This window comes from Falco punctatus (assembly GCF_963210335.1).
Source record: "Falco punctatus genome assembly, chromosome: 9".
Taxonomy (NCBI): domain Eukaryota; kingdom Metazoa; phylum Chordata; class Aves; order Falconiformes; family Falconidae; genus Falco; species Falco punctatus.
In genome coordinates, this window is record NC_137589.1 from 13,190,411 (window position 1) to 13,210,405 (window position 19,995).

The window sequence follows — 19,995 nt, forward strand, 5'->3', positions numbered from 1 at the left end:
GCATGTCTGTTCAAGATGTGCCTGGCTTCCTGAGACGGTCTCTTGGCAGAATACTTGTCTTGTGCTGTCTGGTGCCCCCCATCCTCCTATTGTTACAGGCATAGGTTATTCTAGAGCTGAAATACAGTCTAATGGGGGGGTAAAAAAGGAATGCTTGAGGAATAGGCTGTGGCATGCTGATTAGTTGAGCTAAACGCAACTGTCTGTTAGACAAGGATATCACTATAAAACATTGCTTGCTTTTTGTTATTCATATATGTACTTCATTTAAAACTTTAATCCTGATAAAAAGCCAAAATTATGACTTTAAGAAGACTTCAACATGCAGAGGGGCAACTTGCTACCTTAGTCATAACTTAAAATTCCAACATTTAAGAAAACTACTGCCTGAACTCATTGCACTAAAATGTGTATTTCGTTGTGATACGACAGCATTGTTAGATTACGACTGACACCAAAGGCTCACAGGGCATGCCCTGCCTTAAGATTTGCTGTATTTGTTAATAGTTCACATTTATACAGAAGCTTCAGCTTTTTTAATAGGTGGAAAACTAAACACTGGTACAGGAGAGGATTTTTAAATGGCTCAATTTCTTTTCTTTCCATTTCGTCATCTCAGCTTGTTGTGTAGTCCTGCACATACACACGCTTCAATGACAAAAGAAAAGAAGCCAACAACTACTGAGCATAAAAACGCAGTTTGAATTACTACAACAGCTTCTTTTATTCCTAGATTCTTTCTGCATAGCAGTATCTTAATTTTTGAGGAATAAAAAAACTCTTGAGGATTTAGGTGCATTTTTCTGAAAGGTTAATTATATAATTGTAATAAGGAAAGAAATATCAGTTTTTTCGAGTTGCTTTGTACGTGGGTACATATGAAGAGACAATGGTAGCTGTAGTGGGGCTTAGGAACAGTTGTGGAGAATGAGCAAGTATAGAGAAGGAAGGTGAGAACCCTTGACAAGGCTGTAAAAAGTGGAATAATCTATCAGAACGTGTTTGTAGAGGAAGATATTTCAGAAAACTATCTGGTTGAGACACCAAGAACAAAAATAAAGGTAATTAAGGAATACTACACAGATAAGTGACCATGGGGGAAAGAGGAAAGGGAAGTAAGAGCAGAAAACGACCACTGAATAAAAGTGAAACTAACCGTAATTCCAAAAATGGATGGAAGCTATGCAAGGGACTGCATCCAGTTGTGGAAAGATAACTTTGGTGAGAGGGATGTGTTTGAGAAATCTACAGCCCTGATGAGTCAGTGTGGTTGCACACAGATGTGTGCAGGGAGCTTGAAGTGGAAAGGAAAAGTCAAATAACAGACAAACGGAAAGGGGAGGTCGCTGCAGCTTCCTGTCTCTGTATGTCAGGTTTCGAGCAGACAAGGAGAATGTTGCAGCATGGAAGAGGATTAAGACATGAGCAAAAAAGTTCAGTATCTGAACTTTGTCAACTAAGTTCATAGGCTATTAGTACTAGTATAGAAGTCTTTAATGCTAGCGATAAGCCATTTTACAAGCTTCTCATTAAAAGCCGTAGTCTCTCTTTTTGGCCTAAGATGTGTTAAACATTTTTTTGATTGACGACTTAAGACTTTGACATCAACTGTGGTTTGTATGTGTGACTTTAAGAAGACCCGGACCTGCCTTCACCTCATGCTCTTGTTTTCTTGCTTAACCATGCAAGTCTTTAATAACTATCATGTTAACTGTTCCAGAAAATCCATCTGAGGTTGCTGGGTCACTGAATCATATATAGCTAAAGTTTTTGATTAAATTCATCCTTTCCGTTCTTCTGTACTTCCTGACCCATCCAACTGATTTTTGGGACATGTGAAGGGACTTAAATAGATTCTTATGTATGGTGGGAGGCTGTAATTCTTCAGGTGTTTATAAAACATACTTCCTCCTTTGTGAATGCATGAAGGCTAAAATGTTGTTTCAATCTGAAACAAAATGAAAACCTAAAAATACATCAGAATGCCAGACGGAGTTGTTCCTAGCAAAACGCCACCGCAGATCTTGTTTACAGTTGATATGCCACCAGAGGGAGCATATAGCTTGATGAGAGCAATGCAGCTGTATTTTTGGGAAACTGAACTTGGAATTCTGTGACAAGCCCAGCATCGCTTTTATTGTTTTTTAAAGAGGGGTTATCTTTAGCTCTATATGCTAATTCACTATCATTGTCAAGCAGTAAATAGTTTTCACTTCCATTATGGCTCTAGTCGTCTCCTGCCATTCTGCCTCCACTTGCTTTTGTCTGTTCCTTTCCTTCCTCTCACCAAGCATCTTGCACTCATGCCACAGGCATGCAAATGCATTTGGCACGAGTGATGGAGGGGAGGGAGCCTCTCAGTGAATATGCAGCTGGTAGAATAGAAACCCATCCGGCTGCTGGCAGACTCCTTTCAGTGGATTCCCTTTCATCCCTACTATTTAACTTGTGTTGGAGGCCAAGCCGCTGTGTGACTGCTCCCAGGGTGTGGGAGCATGGGAACCAGTGGTGAGAGAAGAGGGAGGCTCAAACAGCATGTGGTTTGGAGGAAGTTTTTTCAAGTTATTAATTTCAATTTGAAAAACTAACTCTGGTTTTAAATAGTCTATTTTATCTTGGCTAGCTGTCTAGTATATGGAAAATTTAATTTTATTGCCACCAAATTAAGGATAGAGGCTTGATATGTATATATTGCCTTTCTGAATAAAAATAGTAAATAGTTATCTAACTTTTCCCATATGACCTTCACACTGTAGGTTTTACTCTGAGATCAAACATCCCTGTATTCTGACAAGAGGAAGGTATTAGGCCTGCATTGTCATTTCAGAATAACTGAATTTGGTATGAAGGAACACTAAACACTGTTTTAAGATGACTAAAAAAAACAGTCCAAAGATACATCTGAGCCCTTTAAAAGATGAAAATGTAAAGAATAATGATGGAAGTTATGGCTGTAATGGGAGCTAATTTTAGAAACTTATCCTTCAAAGCCTTTTGATTTGTCAAAGGTCTGTTGTTAACAGTACAACATCGATGTCACCATAATTAACTCGCCACAGACTGAAGTTAACCTATACACCTAAATACAACAAAAAAATTACAGAGCATATCCAGTATTGCACCATGCAGCTTCCCTGACATCTACTAGAGTACTTCTGAGAAGCTGCTCACACAAAGCGAGGAAGGAAATAATCTTTACAAACCAAACGTATATAAACTATATCATGTTCTGACTCTTACGATTCCTGTTTTCCCTTATCTCTAAAGTGTACAGACTTTCTTGTTTCAGCTGTTCTTTGATAAATCCCATAGCTCACAAGTCCTTCACTGTTTTGCAGGATATTAACGCACATGCATGTGTAACTGGTAAACCCATCAGCCAGGGCGGGATCCATGGACGTATATCTGCAACTGGTCGTGGTCTCTTCCATGGAATTGAAAATTTCATCAATGAAGCATCATATATGAGTATATTAGGAATGACTCCTGGATTTGGAGATAAAACATTTGCTGTTCAGGTAACTTTTTTCCTTCAACTATAGGGAAAAAGTAGCAAACTTTCAGTAGAGCTGCTTTTCTAAAAGGCTGTAGCAATAGATCCTGTTAGGGTTTTACAACTTCCAAGTTAACCTTTACTCTCAAACTTTAGAAACACTTTTCGAGCAACGTAGGTGCCCTTTATTTTGGACTGTTTTTTAAAAACTGAACTTTTGATTGCACTCTACAGGCGCAAAGCCAAATCTCCAGTCTTTATGAACATAGGCTGCAAAGAACAAAGTGAAATACTATTATAGCAGTTCTTTAAACTAAGGCATTGCACACTTTTCAATGAGCTGTGACTGTTGCTGCCTACATAAAATTTGTTGCACTGTTTTGTAATAAAAATTCTAGGGAGAGAAGGAACTGAGGGTTGGTTCTTGTTCCACTGAGGAACAAGCAGTTGGAAAAGTAGAAACCAATACTTTATCCTACATTTGTAGGGTTGAATGTAGGGTTTTGGTGTTCATAAAACTTCAGGATTTACTGAATTGAAGTAGTTGCATTTTGAAGGGGTTTGGTATTCAGTAATATGCATTATCATTCTAAAAATTCTGAAGAAATAACTTGTTCTGTTCAGCTTTGAACAGTATGTTAAATGGAGGAATTGAGGGATTGCTTTGTTTTGTTGTTTTCAGTACCAATGCACTGGTTGTTAGAATTAGCGGAGTAATTGTAACCTCCTAGTTGTCCTTTAGTTAACTAGTGGGCTGAAACAAACGTCTCCGCCCTGCACAGACAGACCCAGCAGCACACGCATCTCGCTGCACTTTGGCATTTTCATGCCAGGCAAGGGGATAACCAACAGGCACTTAAGCATAACTTAGATGAAAATACGGCCATAAGAATAGCTGATTTTTTTCTAGGAAAATGAGGATACACCACTTCAAAGGGATCTAATGCATGAGAAACTCTTGTAGCAAAGTTTGCTTCTAATACATACTAGCAAAAATCCTAAATATAATAGGACCTATGTTATACACAAATTTAATGTTCATCTTTTTTCCAGCATTGAATCTTACTATTAACTTTGGACATGGATTATGTGACTTTCTGGTCTGCCATGTGTGTTCTTTTACTTCCAGAATGTTGCATAATGGCCTGCAATCAGGTTTTCTACACCTGTAGGGATGTAAGACATGCTAATGAGATGCAGGATTATCTAAATGTAAACTTAGGCAATCTATTTTGACAGGACCACTTCAGAAGTGTATTAGAACTTATTTAGTTTCCTACTAGTTTGTATGTTTTAATGTGAAGAATTAATAATATTATTGTTTAATGCTTTCTATTGTGGGATGGTTTTATACTCATAAGCCTTCCTTGTTCAAATTAAACGTGAGTATTTCTTGACCTGCAAATGTTAGTTAAGCCTCTGAACAGTCATACAGAAATCCATGAATTTATGTTCATGGATATATAAACAATTTATATTTATACCAGTTATAAAATAGTCACAGTTGATAAACATCATAGTTTTAACACTTTCATAGTAGCATTAACACTTCCCTTCTATGTGTCCAGTGTAAAACACTTAGCACAACTGTACATTGCTGGCTAAATGTATAATTTCTAGAATGATATTCAGACTAGAATAGAATGCATGTATTTTTTCCACACATCATCTAATGCCAAGATATGCCAATAGGTGAAGAACTGTTTAAAACTGTCCCAACCTATATAAGCCTTAGAAGTAACCATCTTTTTAGCTGAAGGGTTAATGACTTTTCCCTTTCTCTTTTCCACCTGCAGGGATTTGGTAATGTGGGCTTGCATTCTATGAGATACTTGCATCGTTTTGGAGCAAAATGTGTTGCTGTTGGAGAGTTTAATGGTTCCATCTGGAATCCTGATGGGATTGACCCAAAGGAACTAGAAGATTACAAATTGGTATGAAACTTAACTGGGCAGAAAGAGTTTCGTTTTTGTCAGCTTTGCAAGTACGTCAGATGACTGTAGACTGGTTTTAATTTGTGATATTTAAATCGTGCTGCAATTAGTACTTACAAAATGGCTTAGGAATGTTGATTCTTCTGGCTTTCTCCTTTTCCCCATATGAATGCAGGTAGCACTTTTTTTACCCTTTAACCTGACTCTCGGAAAAATGGCAAGGACTTGTATGTGTGCAGGCTAATTACTTGGGTTTCAGAATGGGAGTTCATAATTATCTTGCCTTTGTAATGACTAAACTAGGAAGGACGTCTCAAGGAACCAGGGCAAGGAGGTTGCTGAAGGTTTCCTGACTGAGAATCACAAGCATGTGGACATTTAAGACTTCAAAGTGCAGTTTTGCTGCTTCTTACCTTTTGGATGTTTCTCAAAGAATGAAAGCCTGTCTGCCAGCGTGACTTGAATGTGTAGTTTATAATGAAAACTGGATTTGGTCTCTTTATTTCAGTTACCAAGTGAAGCAAACTTCAGACAGTTCACAGGCACTAAAATACAATCTTTTACTTAGAGTTTCTAAGGGGCTTATTTGATGTGTCATCTTTTTACATAGGGAGCACGTGAATGTTGTTATTACCCCCTTTCACAAAAGGATGAAAAGATTCTGTCACTAAAAAGGGCTATCATTGCAGTACTGAATTTGAAAATGGTACCTCCGAATCTTGTGTGAGGCAGCTTATCCTGTGGGTAGCTGGCTGGTGGGTCATTTCAGTTGTTTGAAAACTATTGCATTTGCCATGTATTTTAAGAGTTGAGGGACTTCCCCCCCCCCCCCCCCCCCCCCCTTTTTAAATACTCCAGAGCCCAAATGGGTATCAGTCTTTGGCCAGAGAGCAGTTATGCCTCAATCATGGGAACTTTGACTATTATCCAATATTATCTAAGCTTTGTAGCTTGCTTTTTATGTCTAATCTAAAGTAAAGCTAGGAATTATGTTATGTGCTGTCTTTCTAAGTACTGTTGTTTCTTCCTTCTTTCTTTTTTTGAAAGTTAGAAGGAGGGAAGGAAGTCATACAAGTACACACACACTAAACCCACCATGGTTTGTTTTCTTCAAACAGCAACACGGGACAATCATGGGCTTCCCTAAAGCACAGACACTTGAGGGCAGTATTCTGGAAACAGACTGTGACATTCTCATCCCTGCTGCCAGTGAGAAGCAGTTGACTAAGGCCAACGCTCACAAAGTTAAAGCAAAAGTAAGTTGGAGATTTCAAATGTAAATGAAAAAGAGGGAAAAGCCTGTTCAAGTACTAGTATTCAGTAATCAGCACAGATGAAAACAAACATACACCTCTAAGTTACTCTGCTGTGATGCCTTTCAGATTATTGCTGAAGGTGCCAATGGGCCTACAACTCCTGAAGCTGACAGAATCTTCTTGGAGCGGAATATCATGGTTATCCCTGTAAGGTTCTATTATGACCTTTGACTTTCATTACAAGGTTCATATTTCTGTGAATTGTAGTAAAATGTTATTTATTGAAGGTTTTTGTTAATAGCCATTTATTCTTTTAGAATCGTTTTTAACAACTGATGTCTAGGAAACGGGTGTCAATGTTGCTTGAGATTGGTAGTAATTACTTAAAGATCTCACTGCAACTGTCAATCACCAAAGGTAAATATTACATGAAGACTATATTTTTGGAAGAGAGAAAAATCCACAATTAGCTCTTAAATCTGTAGTTTTGTATTTTGGATTATTAGCTGACATTTGCTCAACTAAATAGTCCACTAAGCAAAGGAAGAAGGCAGAGTAAATACAGTGGTCAATTTGTTTGTAAACATTGTGTCTCTGGGTGGTGCTCTGGCAAAACTGTGTGTTGTAGACTGTATAGAGTAAGTAATGAGTAACCTATGGCAATAATTTGAAAGACTAAGACCTATCCAGGTATAATGATAATCTTTTCCCAGAGAAAGGGTGTCCTGGTCAAGTGGTATTGCTGGAAAGGGTGGCTGATGTTCAGTGTTTACTCACGGAGGTGGCCTAAGAACGCCCTAATTTTATTGATTAAAAACTTGTGCTAAAATAAAGGAAAGTAGTCAGTCAGTCAAGCACACCTGAACTTCACATGTTTTTAAGTTGAATCCTGTTTTAAATTGGTAGAAGTAATCCTTGGACTGCAGAAGAGCATAAGTGTTGTCATGTAAGAGTAACAACTGGATTATCTTTTCTAATGCAGTTTAAACTAGTACTTGTACGCAATGCTTTTGCTTAGTGCAGTAGAGCTGTCTGTCACATGGTCACATTTCAAGACGTTTATCATTTCTGTGCAGGATCTTTACCTGAACGCTGGTGGTGTAACAGTATCCTATTTTGAATGGCTGAAAAACTTGAACCACGTCAGTTATGGCCGCTTGACTTTTAAATATGAAAGGGATTCAAACTACCACTTGCTCAGTAAGTGCTCGGTGTTGCTTTGGCTCACTGTTTAATTTATAGACTGGACTATATGAATATACAACTCCTATAAATTCAGTGCGGTTTCCCACAAGTCTTATCATTGCTACATATTGAAGAGCAGGAAAGATGTGATAGGTTAACTGACTTGTAACTCTAATGACCTAGGTTCAACGCATACTTTTTTCCACTTCTCTTTTAATTCATAAAGCGATGCTTTCCTCAGTTTTGTGAAAATACTGAACTCAAACCGCTTATATGACATATTTATTACTACTTAATGAACATCTTTCAGCTGTACGCTTGGTATTTGAGAAGTATTCAAAGTTCAAGTGGGTGACATTGTTCTGCGCATACAACAATGGAAGATTTTTGTAAAAGGCGTTAATAGAATCAGCACACATGCTGTTAAAATCTCCTTATGGTCTACAGCTCCACTCAGGGTCATTCTGTGCTTCAGTTTCTGGGCCAGAATACTGATTGCATGGAAAGAGGATGCTTAACGGAGAAGAACTGAAGTATATGGCTCCATTGTAAACAATATTCTCTAGAAAACATGTGAGAATCTTGGGATGTTGAACTTGACAAAACATACATCTGAATGTTTTTTTAATATAGCCTTTTCTCATAAGTGATACCTTTTGAGGTGTTTCTGAAGTGGTTGAGGGTTATGGCAATTCTAATTTAAATCCCTTAACTTCAAAATTATGTCACCTCAAGTACTTTGTGATGTTTAAGAAACCATACCAATTAAATTTCAAGAATTAAGATGAAATAAGTATCAATTCAAAACACCAAAGCACTTCTCCGAAGTTAAAAACTAAAATTCCACATGAGCTTTTTTCTTAGCAAGTAGTGTGCATGCAAAGTGCCATAACAGATAACTGATTGCTTTATTTTCAAGAAGTATTTTGTCTAATGCTATCTATCAAATTAGGAAAGTTAAACCAAATTGCTCTATCAGCTTTATTAGGTTAATGAAGTGGGATCAGTAGATCCACAGTTACTTGCCATGTGATGTACTGTAGCAATATTACTACTAATATTGGAGGCGTTCACCTATAAAAACAGAAAAATTAACATCTTTTCCTTTTCTTAGAAAACAAAAATAAGATGACTGCCTTTGCCCACAGTCCCCGTGGTCGGAGCATCATGCCATTGAAGGCTGAAAGTCCTCGGTCAGGTCCTTTGTTAGGGAGCACATTCCTCTCCTTGTCACTTACCTTGCCTCTGCTTTTTTTTCCTTTCTAGTGTCTGTCCAGGAAAGCTTGGAAAGAAAATTTGGGAAACATGGTGGAACTATTCCAGTTGTGCCTACAGCAGAATTTCAAGATAGGATATCGGTAAGTAGTTGCTGCTGGTTTTTCAACTCTTACTGTAGCTGTATTCTGATCTTATAACTGCAATCTAAATTCTACTATTGTAGCTGTCGTGGAGGTTTTTGTCCCAAGCAAGGCATTAGCACATAGTTAGCCTGATAGCCAAATGAATTAAGAAAGCAAATGATCTGAACTGCTTAGGAATACTGGAAGTAAGCTATTTTTTCTTTCTTTTACTTGAGCCCATGCAAAATGCCTCCAACATTGTTAAAAAGCTACAGTTTTAATACAGATGCATTTTGTGTTTGTAACTGGTGTTAGACTGGATGCTGCTGTTCGTGTGCTGGAGTTTTTCAGAGCAACAGACTATCTCCATTGTTTAGATAAACCATGTATGGGTTTTTATTTTTTACTGAGGAGGGTGCAGGGAACGATTCTTTTTGCAGGCCTGTAAGGAAAACTTAAAAACCTGTAGTTTTTCTTGATGCTTTTGTTTGCTATGAAATAGTTCTGCTGGCTAACCAGATAAATACATAGCTTCCATGATTTCTTTGAACCCTAGCTGTCAAAGTCTGTGGAGCTTTTTTAGTAGGAAATACTGCCTCAAACATTACCAGAATTTGTTTTGGAGATCTTTTTGATGTAGTTTGCCTAGATTCCCAAACAACTTCCAACAAGATCCCGCACCACAGACAGCTTCACGCAGTGTTTCTGTAACTCCAGGATAACACAGACAAGAGCGGGGTGAAAAACCGCGGAACGTTACTCTAAGACTAAATTAATGGGCAAAGAAACGTCAGTAGAATTCATTGTTATCTAATGTGTAGCAATACATGGTAGGGAAATTTTCATGTGAAATGATGGGTTGTGAGCTTATCCATTTGCATTGAAATGGAAGATCTGGAAGTAATGACAAAATGAATGAATATATTCACATCGCTCATAAATGTTAGGCTACATGAATAGCATGGTAGATAGGTTCTGTGGCTTAAAGCGATTGCTGTCATCTCTTAAACACCAGCTGTAGAAACTGGCCTGGTACTTTCTAAATCGAGCCCAAATTGGTATTTGGGGGATAGCATGTATGTTGTGAAGCCAGATAATTACTAAATTATTAGTAAATTACAGCAATCAGGATGATGCTGAAGCAGATATTGACATTGAAGCTGATAGTCATCCTAATTCAGGCTATCTTCAATTATTTATTGTTCTATGTATTTAAATTGTAATGGGAAAAAAGTTATTCTGGTATTTGAGAATTGCAATTGCAAGTACCTTCTATAGGTTATTGGCTCCTGGGAGTTTTAACATTTACTGTGTATTCTGAAGGCTGAAAGCTGAGTTATAACATGAATAAAAAGTGCTAGCATCATGCATCTAGAAGCTAGGCATAAAGAAAGACTTCAGTGCTTACATCTGAGGTTTTAGAATGTAATTCATCATAACTAGCTCTTCAAGTAAAGGCAATTTAGATTCTTACACCAGTTATTAGAAGAAAATTGGCAAGCAAGCTTTTGTCATTATGGAAATCCAGCATGTCATTGTCCCTAATACACAACTAGTACCTTTTTGTGTTGTGATTTAAACCTTGATTTTATTCCTTGTTGTTGCAGGGTGCATCGGAGAAAGACATCGTCCACTCTGGGTTGGCTTACACGATGGAGCGTTCTGCTCGGGTAAATATTGTGCTAGTAAATATAGGAAAAAGTCTTACATGACTTTGCGACAGTTTTTGGATGGGTTGTACAGAATTTCTTTGCAACTGAAGGAGTAGATAAACAGTTCATGATAATGGAAGTCGCTCTGAGTCCGAGGTATTTCTGCTCTGTGCCAGGATGGCTGCCTTTAGCTGGATATAGTAAACATTAGAGACCAATACATGAGATCAGGAAGTATTTTCTAGCAGAAGCTGTAATAATTAGAAACTTTTTAGTGGTCCTCTTGTACGTGGCTAATCTGGGACATATACCTAAGAGTGCTTTATTTTACCATCAGCAGTTTTAGATTATTCCATCTATGCAGTATTTTTAATTAGTGGCGCAAAGACTACTTGAAACATCTTGTCTCTCTCTGTATTTGAGGTAGGCGTGGAACCAAGACCTGAAAAGGTGCAATGTAGTGATCTGGGAAGGATTTTCTTCCCTTTCAGATGTCAGTTCTAAGGGGAATCAAGAAATTTTAGAATTGATCCACAAAAGATTGGAGCTCTGATACAAGTCTAGCGGATTCTTATGCTCCTAACACGGATCCTCCAAGCAAAATCTAGTTTAGTTCCTCTGGAGGTACTTGCTGAAATCACATATCGCCTTTTCCGTTTCAGCAAATCATGCGTACTGCCATGAAGTACAACCTGGGTCTGGACCTGAGGACAGCTGCCTATGTCAATGCAATTGAGAAAGTCTTCAAAGTGTACAATGAGGCTGGCCTGACCTTTACATAAAGAGGCCGTTACCGCTCCTTGTTGTATCCCACCCCTCTCGCTGTTCATGTACCCTCTTCTTGAGAAAGCTTATCACAAGTTTACATGTAACCACAAAATTTTCATTTCTTCTGACATTATAGTGGATTCTATTCTCAATTAGTTTCAGTCCAAACTAGTCTTTTTTTTACAATAAAAATCCAAGGATTAGGAAATTGTATACAAGTATGTATCTGAAGATAACAGCTCATCTGCACTTGTGGGGGCCATTCTGGGTATTTCACCTACAAAACAAAATGGTACATTTTATGTATGAAAGAGTGGTCTTGCCACCTGAGCCACTTCTCAGACTTCAGATCAGATACTGTACTAGATGAGCACTTAGCTCATTATTACTTCATGCACTTTTGTTTAATGATGTAATTTTGGCTTTGGCACTTTCAGTAAGGCCTTGTATGATCAATGCCGTGGCATTGTCAAAGGAAGAATGGGCCTCCAGCAGGGATTAACTTTGATAGGAGTCTAATTTTTATTTGTAGTAAAGCTTCAGGCCTGATTCTCTTTAGGCAATGTTTTTTCTTTAACTGTGCTGCTGTTATAGGACTGTCTTTTACTGCTTGTTCAAGCTAGCTAGACTATCACCATGGAAGTATGTAGAGGTGACAGACTTAATATTTTTATAAGTGGAAACTATCAAGCAACTCTAGTTATGTTTTTAATCAAGTATCTGCATAATTATTCTGACTGTAGGTTGTTTCCTTTTTTTGTTTTTTTAAAAAAAGGGATAGTCTGAATTTGATAAGTAATCATACTTAGTTTTTCTGGAATTCTTTTTCAGCCTTTTCCTTTCAGAGGCTTTCTGAAAATCAAATACTGCCTCGGTGAACAACTAAAGTGAAACTGAACCCAGAAATCATTGGCCAAACTAAGGAGGAGCTAGAATGCTGCTATAAACTTAATTCACTGTCTTAACACACACAGCCTTTTTTTTTTTTTTTTTTTTGTCATCAGGAGGTCTTGAAAGTTATGAACATTAGAGTACAACAAAATAGACCTCAACACAATATTGGATCAAGCACAGTTTTTAAAGTGTAAGGCTTTTGTCCCATGGAGTCCCCTTGAAGTGCCAGATGTTATTTATGTAATGAATATGAATGTTTTTTTTAAAAAACAACTAGTCCCTCCCAGAAACTCATGCTTTTTTTCTAACTACTTTGTAACTGCATGACATAACCTGGAGAGAAGAGCAGTTATTAAAAAAAGTTGACCTTTCCAAACCTACTATGCTGGTGTATTACTGTTTTCTATTCCATGCAATAGCTTTCCGTAGTTACAATCAATCTGTGAACCTTCACAGCACCCTTGTTTATTCATGACGTGCCTACTGATAAGATATTGTCTGAGTTATCCTAAGGGTCTCACTAATACAGATCTCTGTCTCCTGAACTTGCCTGTCAGCAAGACTTTTGAAGTCGGATATGTTTGGTAAATCATTTCAGGTCTTTACTGTGTCCTCTCAAATTTGTGTGAAGAACTATTCTAGTAGTTAGCATGGAGCAATAAACCTGTGTGATGCATTTCATTAGTGGCTTACTCCATCATATATGCTGGTATCTAGGGTGATAAAAGTACTACACATCACCTAAGTGCAGTGTGTATATATATATATACTGGCATTTATTTTTGGAAACAATGAGAACTCTTTGAGCATGAAAGAATTACTGTGATCAAGATGTGGATCTCTACACATGAGATCCATATCTTGGATTATATTTTTCAGTGCAGCTTTTATGTAAACATTTATTAGATAGTGAAATGAAACTACGATTTTAACCGTTCTACTGACAAACTGTAACCTGCTTCCACCAAAACCTGGAGGCTAAAAATTCACGAATAGGTATCAGTAGTATTGAAAAGAGAAAGAATCTTAAAAACCCAGGTGCATTATCCAGCAGCAAAGATGTTGAAAGCAAAGTGCAGTAGCAGTGATGAGTTTTGGGTAATTACTGTTGCTCTCCCTCCCTTTCCCTCTCATTTCCTCTCCTCTCCAGCTAGTAAAGCATGTCTAGTTTGGCTGTGCAAACTTCAAAAATGGGACCCTTTCATTGCTGGAGCATGTGGAAAGCTGGCATCGCTAGCTAACTGGGATATCTTCTACCTCCTCCCCACTTTGAAGGAAAAAAAAGAAAGCCAAAAGCTTGCACCGTGCCTGAACTCCCCAGTTCATTAGCATCTTACATTCTTTCGCATCCGTATGTTAACACTTCTTTTCCCAGGACATCTCAAAAGAAAGCAGACCTACCACCTGGCATGATTTTACCAAACCAAGAGATGAGCCTTTAAGGCTGACAGGATTTCTCCACAACCCACCTGACTGCAGCGGTTACTGACCTCTTGTTAACAGGGACAGTGTTGGAGACCCATGAGACACAAATCTGAGCATATCCAAGGGCTGGTGTAAAAAGAACTTGGGGTACTTCTGATCAAGGAGCTGAGATGCTTGAGGAGATTGATGCTTGGAGTCTGACTTAAGATTACAGCACATCAGTTGATCTGCCCTTTGCTTCTAGCTGAACGCCAGAACCAAACTGCATCGGTGACTCCAGACTTCTTGTGGCAGCTTGCTCTGAAATGGTCCGGAGCATTAAGGTCACACTGGTGCTGAGCATCGCCGAGTTCAGTCCTAATGTGATCAGACAGTTAAGAAAAACATAAAATCGCATGTTCCTTAGCACGTTTTGTAGCACATCCCTCTCGAGACCTGGCAACAGTAACAGATAGAAGAAAGGGGTGAAATTTCACGCGGTTGCTGTGAGTTAATGTGGTTTCAGAGGCTAGGTGCAAAGCCAAAGTTCCCAGCCCCTAGCCACAGCTGAAGAAAGCAATTGCTGTCTGGGACGTTGTAAGTATTGGGTTTGGTTTTTTTTTACTGCAGCTGTAACTTCAGTTGGGTGTTGGACCAAACTTCTTGGGGAATGCTCCCCTCCTTACACATATAAATACCCATGTACACAAGTTTTCTCTTCCAGCTAAGATTGTCACCGCTTGCATTCACTTACCTGCCACCGGATACTCGCCGAGAAGCTCGCTGGGGTGCCTGGCAGGGAGCCAGTCAGTACCTGAAGTTAGATGGGAACACAGGTTTGAAACCGCTCTGAACCACGCCTGCTACCTAGAGCAAAACACACCTTCCCGCAGCAGGTGGTGTAATCCCTCGCGCAGCAGGAGGTGCTGGTTCTGTAGGCTGTGCTGAGAGCATCTCGGTAGGTGCTCTGAAGGTGCAAGTGAATTTCATAAAAGTGACAGCTACAGCGGCCGGGGTTACACACCGCCTGCAAACTACTAAGTGCAAAATATCTGTTATACAGAAGAACAAGTAGAACAATCATTTTTTTTATCCCAGCAAAGAACTCGTTGCTATGCCAGTTTTTGCTGATGGCAACTGTCACCATCAGGAGGAAGTGCTGGAGCCATGGTCGTTCTTGATGTGATTCCAGGATGCCAAGTAAGTGACCTCTGAATGACTGTTAGCAATTGGCGAGTCTGTAGATTCTAAGACCTCTTTCTGAGCTCGTGCACACGGGGTGTTTTTGTTGCTGCTGTTTGGGGTTGGGTATTTTAGTTGTTCGGTTGGGTTTGTTGTTTGGGTGGTTGGTTTTTGTTTTTTTTTTAAACAGCCCAGAAGTGCTCGGCTCTCATTCTTTCAGCTCCTCTTTTACTCATCGATACTTTGCTGTGCAGAGCTGTTGAAGCTGTACCAGTGATCCGCCTCAGGCAGTGTAAACAGCGGCCAGCTACATGCTCTGCCAGCAGTACCACATCGTTCTGCTATTGGCATTAGTTTGAGCGTCACAGTGGTTACGTACATCTCAAACACACTTGAGTCTTCATTAGCACAGTAGCTAATTGCGATTTTACAGATTAAGACCAGAAGCACGAGCGCAGTCACAGAAACCGGTGCTTACCTTGTGAAAGGGCTGTTGGGTGCACAGCTCGTCACACTCACGCGCACCCGGCTGTGACTTGGGCTCAGTGACAACACAGGAGAGACCAGCTCTCAAGTCCTTGACTTCACGTTGTGCTTGCTCGGAGCTACCCCTTACCTCATAAAAAACCCACACCAGTGTTTGTCTGCGTTAATAGCATCGCACGGCTTTAGCTGTCAGCTCCATGAAGTAACCTAGGCTTTCTCAACCCATGATTGTAAATGCTTTTTTCATACGTGTAAGCAAAAGATTCCTAAGGAATACATGCAAGCCGGGTAGAGTATAAGTGTTTTCTTTATTTAAGAGTACACATAGGAGAAAGTTGTTTACAAAAATTTCAGTGGTGGTACATTTTTGTCTTCATTGTCCAAAGCTTTTGGTCCATGAAGTTGCTTGATTCGCTACATTTTTTACAGCTTTTTCACTGGTTTCAGCGACTTTGTGGACCTCGTCAAGAGCTTTTAAAACAGAAAAACAAAGGTAACTGTAGCATCGCTGCAAGACCTTCCCCTTTCCCACCAGGTGTGGGACAAGGAGCAGGGAGGGGGTGGGGGACATATCTGGGACTTTGCTGACGTGACACTATTGAAGTGAACAGAAACATCACGGTACCTTTCTGACCAGCATCCTTAGCCTGCTCCACTGCTTGCTGCACAGTCTGGCCCACCGCGTTTACTGGAATGAGGAGAAAAAGAAGGGTCAATCAGGCAGTTCTTACCCTTCCCCTGAATTCAGTGATCACATTTTAGAAGGGTTCCCTAAATGTTTCAGGACTAGAAGATGAAGATGAAAAATTATTCCTTAAGGATGGGCACCCTGATCTTGTGAGAGAGCTGCTATTAGGACTCCAGCTGTAGTCCCCCACATTACCCTTGTGTCTTGGTACAGATGAAGATTATGGACATTACGACGTGTCACCTACAGTGTCAGGAAACAAACCCTCGCAGACAGTCAGGTGCAATGAAACCTTCCTTTTTCTGAGCCTGGGTAAGATCTGCCGAGAGCGGGCTCAGGTGGGTTGGTTGGTAGATTCTCTCACCAACTGCAAAAAGCTTGGTGCTCGCTGTCTGGAGCAGCGTGCTGGAAGGGCAGCACATCAAAATTCAGTGATTGGTCTAATGCTTTTTCTTGTGGCTAGAAAAAACGTTACTCTATTAAGAGACCAGATTAGTTGTAAAGGCATGGAAATGTTCAATAGAGGAGGCTTACTGAGACATGAAGAGCAAGAGAAGGTGGTGTCTTAAAGCAGAGCAACTGCAGCCTAGAAAATAATGATATTTGGATGCTCGGCCTCCAATAGCTATGATGGGGGAAGTCTTGCTCAGCAAAGGCAAAAAAAGTTTGGGGCAAGTGGCCGTCAGCTGACCCTGGATTTCTTTTGCTCCCCCTGGCTCCAGCCGCTACCTCTCCAAACGCAGGGATGTGTTGTGCGCCGGGTGCCGCTGGAGCGGGGGCTGACGGAGCGAGCCCGATGCCTGGGGCGCTGCGTGACGGCGAGTGCGGAGGTGAGGACAGGCATCTCAGTGGCCTGGGAGGGTCTGAAGCTTCAAAGGTCTCCAGGCTTGAACTGAATGGCTCTTCAACAGCAGTTGTGTCATTAAGCGTCTTGTAAAGACCAGTGGCCTGCTTCTCCTGGGGTTTGCAGGGCACTTTACTGCTTGAAGGACACGCGGATTACCACCCTGCCTCATTTCCTGCTGCGGGCTCCTAACGTCACAGACGGTCACTGCCCAGAAGGCGCTGCTGAGGAAAATGCTTCCCATAGCAATCTTGGGTCACAGCTGAGTCCATGGCTCCTTTTAGGAACCATGGGGTAGGTGCTAATTTTAGATACTTGCAAAGCCCGGTTGTGCTGCTCTTGGCAATGGCTCACGGGGCTGTGCCTCTGGGGCGCATGCACGCACGCATGGCAGAAGTAGTGCAGAGACAAGGTAAGCAGTAGTTGCAGGACCACCCGTTGGACAGTCTTGTTTTTGTTAAAAAAACTCATAAAAGCCCCTTTTATTTTCATTTAAATGGGGATTATAGAGTATTTTATATATACATATATATATAGTGTGTGTGTATATATGTATATATATATAGTAGTATAGAGGGTACCTCTACAATACTTCCAGGAGTTGGTGACAGTGACGCCACATGAGTTCACAGTCAGGTGCTGCGTACCTGCTGCATGTTACCAAGGTACGTGCTGATGGCACAGAAGTGGCCAAAGCCAGGCCAGTCCCTGGGACCTCCTGTTGTTCCAGGATGCAGCTCCAGCTGGAAGAGCCGTGCTGCAGCGCAGGACTTGCTGGGAAGATGGGCACAGGGTTCAGGCACAGGGCTTCAGGCTGCTCGTGTCTGAAGAACTGGTTCAGCTTCAGGTGCTCGGGGCAGAAGGGGAAGGACTGATGCTGCTATTTAAAAGCTTTGCTCTTTGAGTTTGCTGACTCCTAAATGTTCAGGCAGCTGAACACTGAGATGGCTGCTCAGCTCCTTCATGATGGCAAATGCTACTTCTAAAAAATCCGTATCGCTCTTCCAGCATAGGAAACAGTAGATATTTCCCTAATGTCAAAAAAGTTAGGAGCATCAAAAAATCTCCACAAAATGTGCAGTTCTAGGGCTGCTGCACAGCAAAAGCACTGCATTTGAAAACAAAACTTTACCGTTACCCTCCAACTGCCTGCATCCTGGTGGGTTTCTATTCATGCTTCAGCAGAAATCTTGTTGATTTCACCATAAACCCAAATTCTTTGGAAAAGGGGGTGGTGGATGTGGGGTTACGTATCTTTCATCTTCCTAGCAAACTCAACCAAGGACAGACAGTAAATAAGTAACAGGCTTTCCACTTGCTTTATGGGGCACAAAAGCTGCAAGTAATATTTCTACTGTATTTGAAGTCACAGAACGAAATGTCTGGTTTTGAGAGTTTACCTGGATGTCACCTAGAGAAATAAGACACGGTCTCCACTGCTTACTTACTACGCTAAGCACAAACATTCCTGGAATCGCACCAGTGCTAAAGCTTCACTTAACAACAGCTCATCGAAGCAGTGTGTTCTTCAATTTCAGGGCCATTTCAGCAAGCCTCGCCGCAGGAGTAAACCTGGCTCAGGTGCCCTGAGCTCTTGCAACTGCACCTGTGCTTTCGGTGGGGCAAGTGCCTGCGATGCCGGCAGGGCTGGAGCGCGGGCAGCAGAGCGGGGCTGACAACTGCACGGTGCTGAGCAGATAAAAGACCTCAGGGCTTCAGGGAAGTCCTCCTTTGTGCCACTGTAAAACTGGGATTGTAGTACAGCCCCAGTACAGCTGTAGAACAGCCAAAAATGGCTGTTCACGTTAGGAGGCAAAGCCCTAAATAAGCAGCATCGTCTTCCCCTCTCGGCTCTCTGCCGCCTTCAGTGCATCATCAAGACACCCACACGGTGAAAGCCAGCGTGGGAGAGGTTGTGGGAAACCAGCAGTTAACATCGGTCCTTCGTTTCCGATAGCGTTAGAAGTTTGGGGATTACGGGATGTCGTGGCCACACCCTTTAGGACAGCATCCCTACAGCTCCTGCCTAAGAGACAGCTGTGCTGGCAGGGCTGGGAGCAGGGCAGGTGCAGCACCCAAGGCCCAGGAGGGGGAAAGCAGGGAGCTGTATTTACCTGCCACCTGCACAGCGCTTTCGGCTTGTTGCGCGGCTTCTTCAGCGAGCTTCTTCCCCATCCCGAACATGGCTGCTCCGTCCTCTCCCCGCAGAGGGTGGGTGAGCGACTCCCTAAGTTCGGTTCTGTTCCAGCATTTGGCAAAGTGTGGCTTTTTATAGACAAAGCAGGACTCCTCCCAGCAGTTACAGGGCAAATGCAAACTGGAACAGGGAAAAGCCATGAGCCCTTGTTGGGTGATTAATATACAAGGCATAAAAGGTTGAAGAGAACATTAGCATTTATTATGTTTTCCTCCCCAGAGAGGGGGTGTGGATTAATTGGCAGAAGTTTTCCATAGCCCAGGAATGAAAGCTTTGTTTTTCCATATGGAGCTGGTAAACAGGGCGCATGCCACAGCTGTCCCGACCAAAGGCTCCCGAGCCGGTGCCGCAGGGCAGGCGCAGCCCGTCGTCAGCTGGGCAGGAAAACATTGCATCCAAGGCATACCGATGAGGAATTGCTTAAATCAACTTCGGCATTTCAGAACCTTACATAGAAAAGTATCCAGTTTCAGATGATTCTTGCCCGCATTTTTTTTTTCTCCCCAGTAGGACTTAAAATCCATGGTTATAAAAAGAAATGGGAGGAGCTAACCCTGCTTTTTCAAGCATCTGATGAAATCTTTGTTGTGTTAGACGAAGCTAATAATTTCGTGGTGTGTCATAATATTTTAACCCCTTGTTTCCAATGCCTGGCTCTGGAGTGCAAAGGGA

The 19,995-nt window shown here is 41.1% G+C and overlaps 1 protein-coding gene and 1 long non-coding RNA gene across 2 annotated transcripts in view; one reads left to right on the forward strand and one right to left on the reverse strand.

Annotated features, from left to right (window-relative positions):
- GLUD1 (glutamate dehydrogenase 1) overlaps positions 1–12,902 on the forward strand; it is a 31,850-nt gene extending 18,948 nt beyond the window's left edge. The window contains exons 6-13 of the mRNA XM_080402827.1: positions 3,339–3,518; positions 5,290–5,427; positions 6,546–6,683; positions 6,810–6,890; positions 7,760–7,883; positions 9,135–9,226; positions 10,816–10,878; positions 11,523–12,902. Of these exons, the coding sequence (XP_080258953.1) occupies positions 3,339–3,518; positions 5,290–5,427; positions 6,546–6,683; positions 6,810–6,890; positions 7,760–7,883; positions 9,135–9,226; positions 10,816–10,878; positions 11,523–11,642 (936 nt within the window). The 3' untranslated portion in view covers positions 11,643–12,902. The remainder of the gene's footprint in view (positions 1–3,338; positions 3,519–5,289; positions 5,428–6,545; positions 6,684–6,809; positions 6,891–7,759; positions 7,884–9,134; positions 9,227–10,815; positions 10,879–11,522) is intronic.
- Positions 12,903–15,883: 2,981 nt separating this feature from the next.
- LOC308069842 lies at positions 15,884–19,594 on the reverse strand. The gene is made up of 3 exons (XR_013930529.1): positions 19,241–19,594; positions 16,220–16,282; positions 15,884–16,065 (listed from the first exon to the last, which is right to left on the reverse strand). It is a non-coding gene; the product is annotated as an uncharacterized lncRNA (long non-coding RNA).
- Positions 19,595–19,995: the final 401 nt, after the last annotated feature.